Source organism: Lygodium microphyllum, chromosome 4 (assembly GCF_053477565.2).
Source record: "Lygodium microphyllum isolate KBCC chromosome 4, Lygodium_microphyllum_v1.1.10, whole genome shotgun sequence".
Taxonomy (NCBI): domain Eukaryota; kingdom Viridiplantae; phylum Streptophyta; class Polypodiopsida; order Schizaeales; family Lygodiaceae; genus Lygodium; species Lygodium microphyllum.
The window spans coordinates 104,915,862-104,935,751 of NC_141138.1; the positions used below are offsets into that span (position 1 = coordinate 104,915,862).

Below are 19,890 nucleotides of genomic sequence, written 5' to 3' on the forward strand. Positions count from 1 at the left end.
CAAGTTCTAGGTGGAGATTGTCAGGCGACTGAAGTAAAATGTCAGGCGACTGTCAAGCTGCTCAGAAGAAGATGATGATGACTAGAGGAAGTAGTCCGATACCAAGATGAGCACGAGATCTCCTTCACCTCCCAGCCTTGCCTAGTTTATTGCTGGCCACCCTCATCGTGATCCGATTACCAGCCGTCAAACCTTGGTGAGTCCTACTATTCTTGGACTCTCTTTAATTCTAAGCTCCCCTAAACCCTGTTCGGGCGCCCAAGACCCCGGCCGGTCGTGCCTCGTGCATGTTTCCCTTAATTTACCTTATAAATATAACATTTCCTTCCCCTTAAGAATCGGTTTCGTCCTCGAAAACGATACTTGGAAGGTCTAACTGTAAATTGGGAAACCTTTTCTTTAAAGTACTTACTCGCTCCCATGTTGAGCTTTCTTCTGAACAATCTTTCCACTTAACCAAACATTCTTGATAAATAGTATTCCTTATTCGTCTATGACGAACATTTAATATTCTTTCTGGTCCATGTGGATTAGATTGGTCATTTAATAGCTCCTCAATGTTATCATTTAAGATTAGATTATCCAAATCACCCAGCTTCTTCCTTAACTTACTTGCATGAAAAACTGGATGTATTTTACTACCAGCAGGTAGTTGGAGCTTGTAAGCCAGTTCTCCCACCTTTTTAAGTATTATGAAAGGACCACAATACCTCGGTGAAAGCTTTGGACATTGTCCCGTTTTCATGGTTTTGGTTTGTTCAGGCACCTTAAGATAGACCAATTGTCCTTCTTCAAAGGAGATGTCTCTTCGGTGAGGATCTGCATATGCTCTAGCTCGATTTTGAGGCTTTTTAATATTTTCTTGAGCAAATTTTAACATACTATTCATATCCTCCAAAAAATCCTTAGCTATCTGAACCTTTTCCTTATGCAGTATGCAGGAGCTCTGGGCTGAAACCCATACATTAACATAAATGGACTATATCCAGTGAAAGAGTGCTTGGCACTATTATATGCAAACTCTGCTATCGGTAGATACTCTTCCCAATTAGTTTGCCTTTTGCTTACATATGCCCTAAGCATATCTTCAAGGATTTGGTTAACCCTTTCAGTTTGCCCATCAGTTTGCGAGTGATCCGCCGTACTCATGCTAAGTTTAGTATCCAACTTCCTAAATACCGCACGCCAAAATTGACTATCAAATTTTCTATCCCGATCAGAAACTATATTTGCTGGAAGGCCATACAATCGGTATATATATTCTCTACGAACAATCTAGCCAATTCTGGTGTTTTAACATCAGTTGAAGTTGGAATGAACCTAGCCATTTTGGTTAACCTATCCACAATCACCCACACAGAGTCGTGCCCCCTCTGTGTTCTAGGTAAAGCAACAATAAAATCCATGGAGATACTCTCCCATTTTTCCAAAGGAATCTCTAGTGGATGGTTCAGCTTTATTAACCTGGCATTTATTACATTTGACCACATAGTCAAGGACGTCCTTATTCATTCCAGGCCAATAGAACTGCCTTTTAATAAGACTATAAGTCTTATTAACTCCTGGATGTCCCGCGCTAGGGGTATCATGACACTCAAAGAGTATCTGGCACCTTATTTCTGTATCTTTCGGGACACATACCCTACCCTTGTAGAGTAAATAACCATTATCAATGCTAAAATTCTTCCACTTGAATCCGGTTTGAGCAACCCCTAATGCTCCATTTCCTTGTTGAACATCCTCGGATATTCCTTCCTCAATAGAAGCACTTTCATTTGGATCCCCATTTTTTATTGCTTCCCATATGTTTGCCGGATCAACCTGGCATTTCCCTTTTAAAGATTCAAGCAAGTTGAAAGTGAACTGAGTAAAACTCAATTCATTTATGATGGGCATTCTGCTGAGTGCATCAGCTACTATATTATACTTTCCTTTTCTATATCTTATCTCATAGTCGAACTCTTGGAGGAGTTCGGCCCATCTGGCTTTACGCCCGTGTAAATCTGGTTGATCATTAAGCCACTTAATGCTTTCATGATCCGATAAAATAAAAAGTTTGGCACCGTACAAATAGTGCCTCCATTTCTTCATTGCATGTACTATTGCATACAGCTCCCTCTCATAAACAGAATAATTCTATTTTGCACGGTCTAATTTCTTGCTTTCAAAAGCAACTGGTCGACCTTCTTGTAATAAGACCGCGCCTATCGCCTTATCACTGACATCAATTTCAACCACAAATGGTTTATTGGGATCCACTATTAATAATACTGGAGCTGTAGCAATAGCTACCTTAAGTTTTTGAAAACTTTCATTTTGGTCTATTCCCCAATTAAAGCTCTTTTCTTTCCCTTTAAGTTGGTCTGTCATTGGAACAGCTATTTTGGCATAATCTCAAATGAATCTACGATAAAATCCAAATAAACCTAGGAAGATCTGCAGCTCTTCCAGGTTCCTTGGAGATGGCCATTCAATAATTGCCCTTACTTTTTCTGGATCCATGTTGATTCCCTCTTTCGAGATAATATGCCCCAAATATTTGACCTCTTGTGCAAAGAATTCACATTTAGTTTTCTTCGCATAAAGGGAATGTGTTCTTAACAGTTGGAATACTAATCGTAAGTGTTCCAAATGTTCTTCTCTTGATTTACTAAAGATCAAGATATCATCCAAGAAGACTACTACAAAATGTCCTAGATAGGGCCGTAAAACACTATTCATCAGCTTCATAAAGGTAGCTGGTGCATTAGTGAGGCCAAAAGGCATCACCAAAAAATCATAATGCCCGTATCTAGTACGAAATGTTGTTTTAGGAACATCTTGTGCCTTAATTCTTACTTGGCGATAGCCTGATCTTAAATCTATCTTTGTGAAGAATTTTGCCCCTTGTAATTAATCAAAAAGATCTTCCATTCTGGGCATAGGAAATTTATTCTTCACCGTTATTTTATTAAGTGCTCTATAGTCAACACAAAGTCGCATAGAACCATCTTTTTTCTTTACTAATAAAATTGGCGAAGCCCAAGGTGAATTACTGGGTTGAATAAACCCTTTATCCAGGTAATCCTTAATTTGTCTTTCAACTTCTTGGTGTTGCGTTTCACTTAACTTATAAGGTGGTTTAGAAATAGGGTGAGTATCCTTATTTGTGTCAATTGGGTGATTTATATCACCCCTATCTGGTGGAAGGCCACTTGGTAAATCAGAAGGAAACACATCTTTAAATTCATCTAACAAACTGCTTAATTCATTATTTACATTCAACTCACAACCATAAAAAAATTGTTGCTTTATATTACAGAAAGTAAAAGTGTTTTGTACAAGAAGAGACCATAACATGTATACCTCACAAACTTCCTTCTTTATCAGCTTCTGAACTTCAGTAGAACACAGCAAAGGATTATCAGATACTTCGTGTTCACCTTGAATAACAAAAGTCTTACCATTCCTTTCAAATTCCAATATTATGATGATAACTACGTTTTAAGGATGGTTCCAATCCCCATAGCCACTCCCTCCCTAGAGCAATATCAGCTCTTTCCATATTCATGATTTGGAAATCAAGTTTATCTTTATATCCTCGAATCTCAATTTCCAAATTGAATACCATTGTATCCCATATTTTATTATCTTGACTTTGCATCATACGAACAACATATTGATGCCCACTCTTTTGTTGGGGAAGTTGCAATTTTTTGACAAGTGCATAATTTATAAAATTATGTGTAGCAGAGTCATCAATCATGACTCTAACCCTCTTTCCAGCTATCAATCCATGCACTCTAACTAAATCATGTGGGCCAAAGGTAGGCTGCCACATAGAAGTTGACATACAACACTTGTGTTGTACATCCATGTGCAAGACCTCTAAAGATTTATACCTTTCATGCCCCTTTAATTCTAAGGTCCACACTACATGGATTTGTTTTTCTTTTCCCTTGCCCTTGTCCTTATCCTTTCCTTTGTCTTCCCCCTTTTTTCTTTGAGGGTAATTCCAAGCAGTATGGTTAGGGGATAGGCAATTGAAACACAGGTTTTCTTTTTTGGCCTTATCAAAGTCGTCTGGACTTAACTTTGGCCTTACATATTGTTTCTTTTCAAAAGGTTGTTTTTTACCCTTTAAAAATAGCATTTTCCTTTTAAATTTGCCCACAAATTTTGAGGTTTCCAATTCCTTAGACTTGGGCTCCGTATCAGTGAGACTAGTGAGTGTACCTGGACGCATACTATCTTCATTGATTAATGCAAATTTAATTGCCTCTTCCAGCGTCTTAGGTGAACTCCTTTTTACTTCCTTTTTACAGGCTTTATCTAGTCCCCTAATGAATCCTCTTGTCTTTTGAAATTCATCTATTCCTTCCAATTTGAGGATTATCTCACGATATTCCTCCAGATATGTCAGCAGGGGTCTTCCCTTTTGTCTGACATAATCCCAATCTTCCCAATTTCTTTCCATTTCATTTTCAGGAAGAAATTCTTTCAAAAAGACGGATTCAAATTGAGCCCAAGTTTCAGGTATTTTATTTGCCTCCTTTAAAGTTCGCCACCATTTATACGCTTTGGGCCCCAAAGTCAAACTAGCCTCCAGTGCTTGGAGATGTGGTGGAGTATTTTTAAGTTTATGTAAATCTTCCCATTTTTGGAGAAAATTAAAGATTGTATCTTTATTTCTATCTTTTTCTTCCCCGTGAAACTGAGGGGATTTCATATCTTTTAGAACTGGATTATCCCTCAACTTATGGTGGGGTTCCTTAGGATCTCGCATAGTCACATCTAAATCTTTCGATGAAGATGGGACATCCGAGGTTTCTATCTTATTTTTATCCCTTTCTAACAATAAAGTTAATTGAGATTTTATTTCAGTGAGTGTTTGAGTTAAAAATTCCATTTGAACCCCCTGAGCCTGTACACGAGCAGTAAGATCATCAAATTGTTCTCGTGTAGCAAAAAATTCTACCCACTGTTCTTCTTGTATCTCTGATTCATGGGGATCTACCATAGGGTGGTCCCCAGAACTAGAACCTTCCATTACTCCCTCTTTCCCTTTTTCTGCCACATTAATACACTGGAATTGGAAAGCAAAGATAAGAAATTTGCATACAAAGTAAAGTACTTCCCTGGTTTTGATGGCAGGGCTACTGTTGTTGGTTTTATTAATAAGCCCGAAGAGAAAAAAACAATTTTTGTCTTCCCGGACTAGACCAGTCACGCTGAAAATGAAGTTCTTCGGCAGAAAACGGGGCGATCACTTGAACCACGAATATGTCTTTTATATGTATGACGAATCTGACTAATTTCAGCCAGCTGGTGGCGATTTAAATGCTGGCTCAGTCGGGAGGAAACGATGCTACTGCAAAACTGCTCCTTGAAGACAGCAATGTGACGTGTATGGCCTGAATGCTATCTGGCGCTTTTAATCACAACTACAGTAGTCGTCTTCTCGTTTCGCCTCACAGCTCTGACGCTTTTCGTCACGGCTACCATAGTCGACCGTCGTCTCATGCTCCGCCTTACGCCTTTCCTCTGGCTGCTACGTGTCACACTTACGTGACGTGGCACAACCACGAGTTACAACTTCGTGTGGAAATCTTCGACGATTGACGGATGACGGCCGACGACCTTAATCGACTGACAGATGACGTGTCATGTCCGTCGAATCATGTGGCTCTGATACCAATGTCAGGCAACTGAAGTAAAATGTCAGGCGACTGTCAGGCTGCTCAGAAGAAGATGATGATGACTAGAGGAAGTAGTCCGATACCAAGATGAGCACGAGATCTCCTTCACCTCCCAGCCTTGCCTAGTTTATTACTGGCCACCCTCATCGTGATCCGATTGCCAACCGTCAAACCTTGGTGAGTCCTACTATTCTTGGACTCTCTTTAATTCTAGGCTCCCCTAAACCCCGTTCGGGCGCCCAAGACCCCGGACGGTCGTGCCTCATACATGTTTCCCTTAATTTACCTTATAAATATAACAGAGATTGTAGCAGGACTCCAAAAGATGGACTCCTGGATTGTTGGAGGAGACTTCAACAACCTGAAGGCCTTAAAGGACCAGCAAGGTAGAGGCAGAAACTACCAGGGCATGGCTGGGGAGGAGCAGGAGGCAAGGGAGATCTTCCTACTGACTCGCGATGCTTGGAGAGACCCAGCTTTCCACAGGAGGGAAAGGTCGTTGAACTTCTCGTGTGGATACAAGCAGCTAGACAGAGTCTTGCTGGAGCGGTTGGACAAGTTCTATGTGGGAGAGTGGGGATGCTCTCGCGAAGGCCAGATAGAGCATTTGACTGGCACCACTTTGTCTGATCACTGCCCAGCCCTCCTAACACTTGATCCCCTAGCATCTTCCCTAGGTACATGATCCTGTCGGATCCCTGACTCGATCTATAGGAGGGAGGAGGTGAAGAGACAAATTGAGGAGATTTAGACTAGGGAGTGAGGCAAGAGGGATCAGATCGCAGAGGGGGTCGCAAAGGTCCTAGTTGAGTTGAGCAGTATCTGCCAGGAGGCAGCCCTACAGGCAAGGCAACAGAGCTAGGAGAAGGAGAGAGTACTCCAGCGGGACCTAGCAGCCACGCAAAGATTATTATAGGAGACACCAAGGGATCCCATCCTCCACACACAAGAGGTGCGCACACGAGCAACCATCGTCGGCTTAGAGGACAGATGCTCGAAGTTCTCATTCCGCACCTCAGCAGCCTTCTGGGCGCCGAAGGGGGACACGATGTGCAAGGAGTTTTTTCAAGCACACCAGCCCCGCACCTCAAGAGAATAGATACGCAGCCTTTGGGATCAGTATGGGAGGATTCGCTCTAGCCCAGACGAGGTGATGGAGATTGCGGCCGACTACTACAGACGCCTTTTCCTGCAGGAGTCAGCCTCAGAGCTAGAGGACAGCATTGCAAACAGCAGGTCTGGGATCACATCCCATCCCTCGTCACAGAGGAGATGGGGCGCTCCCTCCTAGACCCCTTCACAGAGAAGGAATTAGAAGAGGCTTTCCACACACAGGACGGGCAGAAATGCCCGGGAGAGGATGGCCTCTCTAAGGCCTTCTTCACCACCCACTTGGAGGTAGTGAAGGACCCCTTACTATTGGCTTTCCAAGAGATCTTCAGTTCACGTCGAATGTCAGGGATTCTATCGGCAAGTCTTATCAGTCTCCTTCCCAAAGAAGGAGACTGGTTGGAGCTATCCCAATGGAGACCGATCACCCTGTTGCGAGTTGCCTATAAGGCACTAGCAAAGATGATTGGTAGGCGACTCCGTCTTGTGCTTCCAAGCATCATTCATGACATAGACAAGATTTGTCCAGGATAGGAGCATCCTAGACAACGTCTTTACCTTCTTTGAGGCAACAGAGTGGGCCCAGCACAGTGATCAAGATTTGGCTATATTGCTCCTGGATTTCGAGAAAGCCTATGACAGGGTGGACTGGGACTTCTTGAAGGGCACCATGGAGAGGTTGGGCTTCCCCCAGGCATGGATCCATGGGGTCTCTGCACTTTACAGATCGGCTACCAGCAGGGTTCTCATAGGTGGCAAGAGAGGGGAGGAGTTTCGGCTAGAGAGATCGGTACAGCAAGGCTGCCCACTGGCCCTGTATCTGTTCCTACTCTTTACAGAGATGATGTCTCGCTTCCTCAAATCACGTGTGAGCGGGTTACGCGGCCTCTGACTTCCGGTGAGAGAGGAGACGGAGTCGTTAGACTCAGAGTATGCAGATGATACAGCACTTTACATAGAGGACAATTAGTTGATGCTGGAGAGAGTGAGACTAGCTCTCAAGGTATTCTGTACTGCAACAAAAGCGAAAATCAACTAGCCGAAGTCGGTTGGTTTCCTTACAAACCCGGACTCTAGTACGGAGTGGGGCATCCACTTGGGATTTAGATGGGTGAGTAGAGGCCAGACCATAGAAACAGGGAATGCCCGTTCCGGCACTTAGGAACGGATTATCGCGTTCCGGGAGATCCGAACCCAGGAAACGCTGGCCGAACGTTCCAGCCTGTTCCCTGTCCCGTTCATGCACGTTCCCTGGCCATTCCCTGGTTGTTCCTTGTTTGGAACGGTCGTTCCAGCAGCGGGGCTTTTTTTTTTTAAGAAACGTCGATCCCGTCCTGTCGCGCCTCACGCCACAGCTGGCCCGACTCCTGCCTCTCCCGCCTCTCTCACCTGCTTGATCCACCTCCCGCCTCTCTCGACTGCCTGGCCTGATTGCTAGGCCCGCCTCCCAACTCCCGCCTGCCTAGCACCCCTCCCACCTTCCTAAAATTGATATATCTCTCTAGATGAAGCTAGACATAAGTGTTGACACACACACACACACTCTCTCTCTCTCTCTCTCTCTCTCTCTCTCTCTCTCTCTCTCTAGCACAACATTTATCAGCAATGACGTGCATATCCATGTATTTCAGCTATTAGAGAAGAATCATTTTAATAGTGAAAAACGTGGGTAATAATACGGAGGACTAATGTAGACAAGAAATGAGCTTGAAATGACTTTTCATTGGGACAATTTCCTGAAGGTGTATTGAAAGAGGAGCATCAAACCCTTTTTCACTTACTTCCATTGGTTGGGCTTCTTACCAATTTGGCTCACAAGGAATGACTTCATCTATGATTCCTCTTTGGGAATTTCCTTATGTGTGGCATGGACTTGGGGACTACTCCCTTGGAAACTCTTTTCTTCCAAGTACAGTTGGGGTTTTTGACACACACAAGCTGGTGCCTATTGGATTCAGGCAAAGGGCATACTAGAATAGTGCAGCAGCCTCACTCTCAAGTTCACCAACATCATTCACATGAGGCTTATATGCTATCTAGAGGGCCTACTATAAATTTGATTCATCTCTCATTCATCAAACATTACAAATATATGGAACGAGCTTAGGGAAAATAAACAAAAATAAAATTTAAAAACCATAATTACTTTGCATTGAACATTACAATGGCTGAACCTTACTACTTAGCCGTCACAACCTCGGACAGATTATATCAGGTGAACCTGTTGTACCTGCAGATCACTTGTAAGGGTTGGTACTTTCCTGCTTTTCTCTGCCATCACTGCATCCAATACGACATCTGGAAAAGCTGTGCAGAGTCCCACGCTAGCCAACAATAGTGAGGCCAACCAAGGTGAAGGTGCAGTGAGCATTGAGAGTATCCATAAGCAGCATGCCCCTGCAACACCACATATAGCAAGATATGGCCAGCGTTGGAACCTGTAGACCAGAATTCAGTATGACGGGATAATTTTTTACTATTAAACAGTGTCAAACATGACCACAAACCACAAAAAAGCTTACCCAGCTATAGCAAATGTATCAGTTATCAAGCCATAAACAGGTTTAATATTCCAAGGCATCCCAATAAGAGCCTACAGATAAACATGGAAATTTAAGATTTCACATTAGTACATGCACAATGTTTTTAAAAAGCCTTGTTCATCCACTCATGCATAAGATAGAGTAAAAACTATTATTTTCTAAGATTTCTAACAATACTTCATACATCTGATGGCTCTTTATTAGAATCTGTGTTTTCTGGATTGGACTTGAAGAATTTGGTTGGATGTCAATTCGAGTCCAAAACTTCAGAGATGCCTAGAACAGCAAAGGTGAGCTCAAAGTAGTGTCAAAGATGCCTAGAACAGTTCTGAGGGTGTGCCATACTCCTGATGGATCCCAAAACGCAGCAGCAGCAACCCACTAGGGCTGATGATGATGTGGGCAACAAAGAAGGGAGTGAAACGTAGTCCTCTAGGTACCAAGGTGTCAATGGAGACTTCAAGCAGCAAATGCAGGTATGCTGGCTAAAAAACACAGCCCAGGTTGCAGACGAGGTTAATACCTCCACATTAGAGTGGGGCTTCAAGTTCACAGAAGGTGGCAGCTGGGGGTGTCAAGAAATGGTATGTCAAACACAAAAATGCAAAGTGTATAACAACACAGAACAGGGTTTGAAGAATAATGAATGCTAATGAATGTATGGATGAATGATAATATAACCAATGGGGTCTCTAACCTCCATGTCTCTAGGACCGAGGCAAAGGTGAATTGGTGTGTGTGTGTATTATACTTGAAAGAATCCCAAGCAGCTCTAATGATGTTGATGAAGAGGCTGCAGCAAAGTGTCACCTCAGACTGCTGAAAAAGTAATTCTAACTGGCCAGATGATGACATCAGCTGATCGTGGCAGGAGTAGGAGACTAGGCAGCAGCAGGACGACCTGCCTGGCTGAAAAATGCAGCGGCCAGCAGCTTTAGAGGACTGCCAGCAGCAAAATGCAGGCTGCAAAAGGATGGTGACTGCCAAGATGATGCCATCAGCTGCTGGGCAGCCTACATAAGCTGAAAACGCAGCCTGTTCAACAAGCAACAGCTGCTAGAGACCTCAAAAAGGGTGGTGTTGGGCCTGATCAGCAAACACAATCTGAAAAACAGAGTGGACAGGTCGCCTAGCTGATGGAGGGATGTGAAGATGACCACAAACTCAGATATCCACCACACGAATGGAGATCTAGGCACTAGCTAGTAGACTTGTTAGGGATGAGCAAGCGACTATGCAACACATCTATATAGATGAGGAACGAACCAAAGTTTGTGGGTTTGCTTATGGGACACTGAAACTTTGTAGCATTTGGAGTTTTGGGGCTGTTTAAATGAGCTAATTAGGTTTAATGCACACTGCACCTTTTTGAGCTTAGCAACCCCTCTCACGCCAAAAACTAAAACTCGGAGGCATTTGTTAAAAGTGGATGCAGCCATGGAAGCACAGAAAATTGTTGTAATAGACTGCACAACACAAGTGAAGAGAGAAAATAGAAGAAAACAGAAGAACACTGCAAAGGGAGAACTTAGAGACATGCTCAAGAAATGGAATCCATATATCAAACATGAGACATCTGGCTGCATAGGCACTTGCACCCGCTCCTTCGCTCCAACAAGACCCGCACTCCAAATCTCGGAGTGATGAATGACCTGAGAAAGAGGAAGCCCCAAATACATAGGCATAAAATAATGCCATTTAACAAAATCAGGTTGGCCTGCATCATGCACCAATTGGCCAGCAATAAATGGTCAAAACCATTAAAAAAAGGACAATAGAAAATACCTAAAATATTTGCAATCCCCAGCCCACAACTGTACATGCCTAGACTCACTCATGGACTCACTAAACTGCTAACCCCCTCTCTCAAATCATGGATGATCTAATACAATACAATGATATAATAATAATGGCTCATCATGGGCCATACAACAAAACCAAAATAGGACCATGGATACCCAAGCAATGGGTGATCAAGTCACCACCAACATGCCTCAAAGAGAACCTAATGTCAATATCGATCATACCATAACCTAAAAATAGAGAAGAATCATAGTAGCTCTTTGTGGTTGTCAAACAATGTCTCGCAATAGCATACATGACCATCCTGTCAAAAATGCCTATGGGCATACATGAAGATGAATACTTTGCCTTTTGGCTAGACCACCAAAGTGCTCCCTCATGTGAGCTTGGACTACAAGCCAATCCCAGTCTATCAAGTAACAACCCATCATGAACCTGGAAGTCAATCCCAACTCCAAGATTTCAAAAAGCTGCCAAACTCTAGTCAATGCATCAAGGAAGTCACTCTGCTCACCTACCCCACCTCACCACCCTCTCAAATTCCCTCTCTGCACAAGAGAGTCGTGAGGGATGACCACATTACCTGCACTAGAAAGCAACAAAAGGAGGGCAGCCAACCCCTTCCCTCAATCAAAATATAATCCCTTCTGCACCTGGGCCTTAGCCTTGGCCAGAGGATTTTAGTCCGAGTCAGAGTCGAAGCCAACGGATGACTCGATGAAGCAGTCCATATCCTACTTCCTCCTCTTCTTCTTCTTCTTCTTCCTCAAACCTGTTAACTTCTTACAATTCTTACGCAAATGTCCGTTCTTACCACGATGATAGCATTGGGTCTTCGACTTTTGCTTCCTATCATCCCTCTCTGAAGCTATAAATGCCTCATTGGAGCCACCACACTGAGATGGAAGCCTCCCCTATAACCTGAAAGATGCCTCAAGCTCAAGGAACATCGAGAACATGTGTAAAGCTCAATGGCGTAGATGATGTCTGGGCCCGCAAAGCATTGGCTACTCCATCAAACTCCAAAGAAAGCTTGTAGACCACAGTCTCCACAAGATTAGCCTCTCGAAGCACAAACTACATGTGCCAAAGCTGATCATGTACCTGTGTAACAAAAAGTAAGAATGACTAGGTAGTATCTTTAGGCTCAAACTTCATATGTTGGAGCTGTCCATAGAGGGTCACTGCATGCATAGTTAAGGGAATCTCATACAACATCTGAAGCTTTTCCCATACCACTAAAGTTGTCCTACATGAGGTGACTACCAATAGAACCTCTTTAGAGATACATTGGAGAGTTTGTGTGTTTTTTTGGCATAGCCATCGTGTCACGTCGCTGCCCCCCCGGTCTCCGACTGAACTGCCGCCTACGCCAGTCCTCCCCTCCCCCCGCCTGCGCCAGTCCTCCTCCCCCCCCCCCGCCCTGTGCCCTCATGTTTAGCAATCGATTCTGATAAATCGGATCTCCCTCCCCCCGTTCGACAGTCCTCCCCGCCCCCGCCTTGCGGCCACCTGCCCCGCCCGCCCCCAACCATGCCCACCCTACTGTCAAAAGTGGAGCAGCGGTGGAAGCATAAACATGTGCTGAAATAAACTGCTGAAACACAAGACAAAAAGAGAAAAGAAAACAACACAATACAGATGAGAACTCAGATGTATGCACGGGAAATGGAATCCATATATCTGAACACGAGACAGTCGCATACAACAGTGAGTCACTGGCTGCGTGGGCACTGGCACTGGCTCCTCTCTCCACAGAGTCTGCAGATGGTGAAATGAAGTGACTGACTGAGGAGGAGCCACTGAGTATAAATAGGCTGAAAAAGTGGGGAGCAATAATGCTGGTCGGACAGCATTAAAGCTGGCCGACTGGTGCATAAAATGCTCCACTGGCATAAAATGCCACACCAGAAAAAAACCTAAAATACCTAATAAAAATGCCTAGCCCAGATCAAGCTCAGACTCACACATGAGCTGACAAACACTCTGCTAACACCCTCTCTCAGATCATGAGTGATCTGATACAATACAATAGTACAATGAAAAGGGATCAGAAACTATACAACATAGAACCACCAAGTAGAACCATGGATACCTAAGCAGTGGGTGATCAAGCCACCACCAAGGTGCCTCGGAGAGAACCTGATGTCGATGTTGATCGTACCAAACACCTGAAAATAGAGAAGATCATAGCATGTCTCTGTGTCCATCATCAATGTCTCGCAGTAGCATACAAGACCATCGTGTCAAAAATGCCTCTGAACATAGGTGACCATGGATTCCCCGCCTTCGGCCAGACCGCCAAAGTGTCCCCTCATGTGAGCTCCAGACGAAAGCCTCCCGCTCTCTGTTAGATAACCAGCTCAGCATGAACCTGGATGTCAATCCCAGCTCCAGGATTTGATTCCGCCAGACTGAAGTCGATGCGTCAGGGACGTCCCTCTCTGGAACCTGTGCACCTGTATAAAAGTATAGATGAGACGCGGTTGCCCCATCTGAACACCCGCTCACACTCCCTCTCTGACACAAGAGAGTCGTGAGGGATGACCTCATCACCACCACTAGAAAGCAGCTGAGGAAGGGGCCACCAAGCCCTTCCCGAGATCCGAAGAAGAGGATCCCTTCCGCGCCTTGGACTTCACCTTGGTCGGAGGATCGGAGTCGGAGTCTGATGAAGGAGAGGACTCATCGGTAGAGTCAGCATCCCGCTTCGTCTTCTGCTCCTTCTTCCTGGAAGCCGCTAACTTCTTGCAGTCCTTCCGCAAATGTCCCTTCTTGCCACAGTGGTAACACTGGGCCTTCGACTTCGCCTTCCCGTTACCCCTCTCTGAAGCTACATAAGCCTCACCTCCATAATGTGCTGGAAGCCGCCCCTGTAATCTCAAGGATGTCTCATGGTTGTCCTCATCAAAGTCTTCAGGAAGAGGAAAAGGACGGAGAGGACGAGGAGTAGCTCCACAGACGATGTACCATAACCGCTTTTGCACAAACCAAGCTTTCATGACAGCATTCCATGTGAGATAATCAGGTCCATGTAACTTATCATCAGTGGAAGTGCATGGAGGAGCCATAAGGAGAGGATAAGAAGAGAAGTAGAGAAGAGATGGAATTTAGAGAGGAAACACAACCAAAACACAAGCACAGACTGCAGAAAATGAGAGTTCACATGCAATATAACCCAAAATCTGATCAATAGAAGACAAAATCTGCTGCAGAAAGTCAAAAAATCAGTCAAAAACTGCCAAAAACAGAGAAAACGGCCTGAAGTAACAGTCACCCAGCCACGAGAGACGCTGAATCAGCAAAACGTAGGCTGTAAACTGGAGAAAAGCAGGTAGAAAACTGTCGCCAGCAGCTGCTGATGAAAAACGCAGGCAGCAGAGGGTGCGTAGGCAGCAGAGGGTGCGGAGGCAGCAGGCGATGGCAAAACTGCAAAAAACGCAGGCTGAAAACAGCCCCAAAACAGGTCGCCTAGCTGCGACAGCAGTCGTCTGATCAGCAGGGTACAAAACAATCCTGAAATCAGCAAGAAAACACAGCAGAAACACAAATCCTGAAAACTAATACCATGTCAAAAGTGGAGCAGCGGTGGAAGCATAAACATGTGCTGAAATAAACTGCTGAAACACAAGACAAAAAGAGAAAAGAAAACAACACAATACAGATGAGAACTCAGATGTATGCACGGGAAATGGAATCCATATATCTGAACACGAGACAGTCGCATACAACAGTGAGTCACTGGCTGCGTGGGCACTGGCACTGGCTCCTCTCTCCACAGAGTCTGCAGATGGTGAAATGAAGTGACTGACTGAGGAGGAGCCACTGAGTATAAATAGGCTGAAAAAGTGGGGAGCAATAATGCTGGTCGGACAGCATTAAAGCTGGCCGACTGGTGCATAAAATGCTCCACTGGCATAAAATGCCACACCAGAAAAAAACCTAAAATACCTAATAAAAATGCCCAGCCCAGATCAAGCTCAGACTCACACATGAGCTGACAAATACTCTGCTAACACCTACGCCCCCCCCCCCCTCCCGCCTGCGCTCCACCTTCCCCCTTGGCTGTCTACGGGCCCCCCTCCCCCGCCTTTTCCCTTACCAACCCTCCCCCCCCCCCCCCCGCCTCTTCCGCCTTGAGGCCCGGCCAGGCAGTCACACCACCGTTTTGAAAACAGCAAATTTACCCTCCCCCCCTCCTCGCCATCAACCCCCCCCCCCCCAAACTCCAATTGCTCACTCCCCCCTGCAACAACTCCCCCCCCCCCCTTCAGATAGCATAGCAACGTGATAAGTAGGTTCCCAGCAGGGACGTGAAATGGAAACCTCTGGTCGAACACTGGCGCATTCTACGAGTGCCCCCCAGTCAAACACCTTGCGCATCATCCTCTCTAAGGAATAGCTCCTAGCCGTCCATGCCACGCAAAGCTGGAGTTGAAAGAAACAGCGATCTTTGGCCAAGTCGTTGGACACTCCCCATCGAGGGCCCAGCTGCGGGATTGGCTCCACTCCACGCTGCACATTGGGCCGAGGGATCTTCATGATTCGACTCACCTCTACGGACGCAGCTCATGAGTTAGTGGAGAGCTCGTCCTATGCCTCCACGAAGGGGGTCATCTACATGGTTCCTTGGTATAGCGGCTTCATAGTGGAATCATTTGCGCTCTACAACAAATTTCTCAGACACCCAGTCACCTTACTTTTCCCCGGACAAGCGGTAGAGTACCACCAATTAGTGAAGGACTTTGGACGGCTCTTCGGCACAATTCTACCTGCCTCCTTCGCGAATGCAGTGACAGCTACAGGAGTCTCAAAGGTATGAGTGGCCGTGAAAGACACAATTAGTATATCAAAGTTCCTAGAGATTGAGGCAAGAGGTCACTCCTTTAGGCAGTAGGTCATTGTGACTAGGCAACCAGGGCAGTACCTGAGCTACCACGACTTTGGGCATCATGCAGCAAATTGTACGCATTTCAGAGCCAAGGCGGCTCCGCTGACGGGCCTGCAGGTGAACACTGACGGCTTCAAACGAGTCCAGAGATGACAAAGAGGGAGACAGCAAGGGGGGCCGCGGTCAACTCCTCAAACACAGCCTCGATAGCAGGGAGCAAGAGGGTGAGCGATGCCCCCTCGGCAAAGCATTCTACACCCGCCCCACCTATCAGGACCGCAGTCCCCCACAGCCACCATCCGCACCACAAACTACCCCACCTGATATAGCACAGTCCCCACACCCACCCCCTCCCATGCTCCCCCCACAAACCTTGGTCCACAACCCCCCCCCCACACCCGCCATGTACCTCCAACCATCCCTCGATCCTCTTTCCCCCCACCACCTCCCCTGTCGACCACCCCCCCTGATCCGCACCCAATTCAGGTGATCCCCCCTGCCTCCTCCCACAGGAGGTGATAAGCCACACACGCCTACATCCTCCTCGCACCAACAGTTTTCCCCCTCCCACACACCCACCAATTCATCTGCCCCTGCCGCTCGTCACACTTTCCCGAGACAGGCACAGTTGTTGCCACAGGAGTTCTTCCGCAGTGGCCCATGGTCCTACCTAAGAGATGCGGAGCGCATAGAGTTCCCACTACCTCTAGAGGTTGGGATCTTCGTGGTTCATAAGTCAAGGAGGGGCAAGGTCCATCTACTAGCACCACCGGATGGACCAAACTACGCTTTTTTCCTTCAATCCTCTCACTCAAGGGATTGGACGACGACACAGATAGAGGAGTTGAAGAGTCAGGTGGCGGATCACATCTCCTAGTGGATGGGAGAAGAAGGACTAGCACTATTTGCACAGCAGTGGTTTGGTTGCATACTGGACATTAATTGATGGGCTAGTGCCAAGGTCCCACACTTGAACATTATCTTTCGAGCCCCTCCACAATGGAGAGCTCCAAGGGATGTGATCGAGTGGCCCTTGGCACAGGCGGCCCATTTTTACCAATGTACAGACTCACTACTCTCAGCATGGCTGATAGATACATTGATAGTACCACCTGGAGCATCTATCACCCCTATAGTCTCGACTTGTGGTTGAAGAGGCTGGCATCATAGATTATTTAGGCATTTTATTTTCCATTGTTTATTGTGGATTAGCATTATTTGCAGCCAGTCGGCTAGCATTTAGCGTTGGCCGACCAGTCATATTTTGGGCATTTATTTGTCCTATATATTGTCTGGCTCTCTCCACTTATTCATTCATCACTTGTCAGTTCCTGGAGAGAGGGAGCAGGTGTCAGTACCTCCATAGCCGGTGACTCACATTGTATCTGTATTGTCTCATGTCTTGGTATATGGATTCCATTTTGTTGGGATGTAAAGGTCCTTTATTCACCTCCGTGTATTTTACACGTGTATTGTTATGTTGTACATGTGAATGCACCCTTACGGGCTCTAAGTATAAATACATTTTATTCTTTGTGTACCAACACATTGTTGGTACACCTAAATCTATTCGTCACTCTTACTCTCACTCTCACTCACCTGTTCACTTCCTCTGCTGCAAATCTTCACGGTTCCGCCACCCGCGAGCTCCAACAACTAGTATCAGTGCTGAGGTTAAGGTGCTCGCGCTCCTCGAAGTCCGTGTGAGACAACACCAGCTCTTCGCTCGCGAGAAATCAGTAAGTCGTCACTCATACAGGTCAGGTCGTCATTGTTTCCAAGCACGTGTATATGCTGGACAGCCAGGCGACAGTGTTGCATGTCACGTTTTGTGCAAGCGACAGCCTGATAGACAGGCAACAGGTCGTTTTTGACCTGGCAGGCAGGGACAGGTCGTTTTTTGATCAGGCGGCAGTCAAACAGGTCACGAGCAGCCAGGACAGGTCGTTTTTTGACCAAGCAGGCAGTCGAACAGGTCACGAGCAGCCAGCGCAGGCTGCACAAGTCACGAAACTGCAGCGACAGGCTGCATGGCATCAGGCGCAGGTCAACGACTACAGGCGACAGCTCACGCAGACTGCGTGGCATCCGATGGGCAGGCGACAGGCTGCGTGGCATGTGACGGGCAGCGCGACAGTCAACGGCTGGTGACGGGGTGATTCGACACATTTTTCTTCCAGAAAATTTTTAAATTTCTCTAAGGTTTACTGCAAGCAACCCTTTTGCCACTGACAGGAGTTCGCACGTGCAAACACAGTTCTCAGATTTGGTCAAATTTGAACCTGGAAATTTGGGGCTTTTCCCAGATTTGATGCTGTTTATGCTTGACAGTGACATCTGTGTCAGAAATTGCAGACATTGTGCGCATTGACCTCAATTAATTTGGGGATTTTTCAAAATTTGTTGGAATTTTGCTCATCCGAGTAAAATTTCTTGACATTGGACCAAGGAAAATTGGGGCTTTTCATGTATTGATGCAACTTTGCTCAGCTGAGTCAGTTTGGCTGACATTTGCACACATTTGGACCTGGAAATTTGGGATTTTGTGCAGAATTTGATAAATTTCTGCATTATTTGCCTGTGCAGTGGCTGGTTTATGTCAAAACAGCAGAGGATTATTGCTGTTTATGCAAGAACAGCAGTGTATTTGCTGATTTAGCTTGTGCTCTTGCAGTTCAGTGCTTTTACACTTGTACTTGTGAAAAATGGCTGCAACTTCTTCCAGTTCTGACATTAAAAGTTTGATGGAAATCAAGCGATTTGATGGTCAGGGCTTTGATCTTTGGAAAGATCGTATGCAGGGCATACTGTTCTTAAAGGATTGTGAGGATGCTTTGCAAATGGATAAACCCGCACAAATGTCTGAGGCAGATTGGGCCAAAGTCAATAAAAGGGCTGTGGCTTATATAAAGATGGGTGTCACTGATGACATTTTGACAGACATTAAGGGTTTAGACACTGGTCATGCAATATGGGAGAAGTTGAAGACTACCTATATCAATCAGGTGCATTTAATGCGTAAGTTGGTGAATATGCGGCTGGATGAGTCCAAGCCCGCAGCTAAGCACTTGAGTGCATTTACTGGCATTTTAAATCAGCTCAAGGATGCAAGTTTGGATTTTGATGATAAGTTGAGGGCGATCTTTTTGATCATGACATTGCCTGACTCTTGGGAGACTTTGGTTGTTTCTCTCAGCAATAAACCCAATCTCACATATGATGGTGTGAGGGGTTCGATCTTGAATGAAGAAATTAGACGTAAGTCTAGTGGAGAAGGCAGCAACTCAGCTTATAATGTTAGAGGCAGGGCTAAAAAGAAAAATGCAAATGCTGGACAAAGAAGCAGGAGCAAGAGCAAAGGAAAAGAAAAGAGTGATGTTGCATGCTATCAGTGTGGTCGGAAGGGCCACAAGAAGCCTGATTGTAGGTATTACAAGAAGGAACAAGAGAGAAAGAAGAATGCAGGAGACAAAAAGAAGAAAGAGGAAAAGACAGATGCATCTGAGGCAGGTAAAGGCAAGGAAAAGGCCAATGTGGCCTCTAGTGTTGTCATAGAGGAGCTCTCGGATGCAGAGGCTGATGTAATATGTGCAGTGGATTATGATGCCCTTGTATGTCACATGCAGGATATGCAGATCACCAAGGCTGATGTGATTGATGCACTTTTGTCAGTTGATGATTGTGTCACTCAGACTTGGATTGTAGACTCTGGTGCCTCTTTCCATGTGACTCCATGCTTCGAGTGTTTTGCTACTTTTGATGCAGGCTGTTATGGCAAGGTTTACCTTGGAAATAATCATGCTTGCAGCATTGATGGGATTGGCACCATACACTTGTCTTTGGATAATGGGCAGGAACTTGTGTT

At 45.5% G+C, this 19,890-nt stretch overlaps 1 protein-coding gene across 2 annotated transcripts in view; it reads right to left on the reverse strand.

Annotated features, from left to right (window-relative positions):
• LOC148037429 (putative folate-biopterin transporter 6) overlaps window positions 1-19,890 on the reverse strand; it is a 71,985-nt gene that overhangs the window by 23,317 nt on the left and 28,778 nt on the right. For both annotated transcript variants that reach the window (XM_087676353.1, XM_087676354.1), the window contains exons 3-4: window positions 9,311-9,381; window positions 9,019-9,226 (exon numbers count right to left, since the gene is read on the reverse strand). In XM_087676353.1, the coding sequence (XP_087532479.1) occupies window positions 9,019-9,226; window positions 9,311-9,381 (279 nt within the window). The remainder of the gene's footprint in view (window positions 1-9,018; window positions 9,227-9,310; window positions 9,382-19,890) is intronic.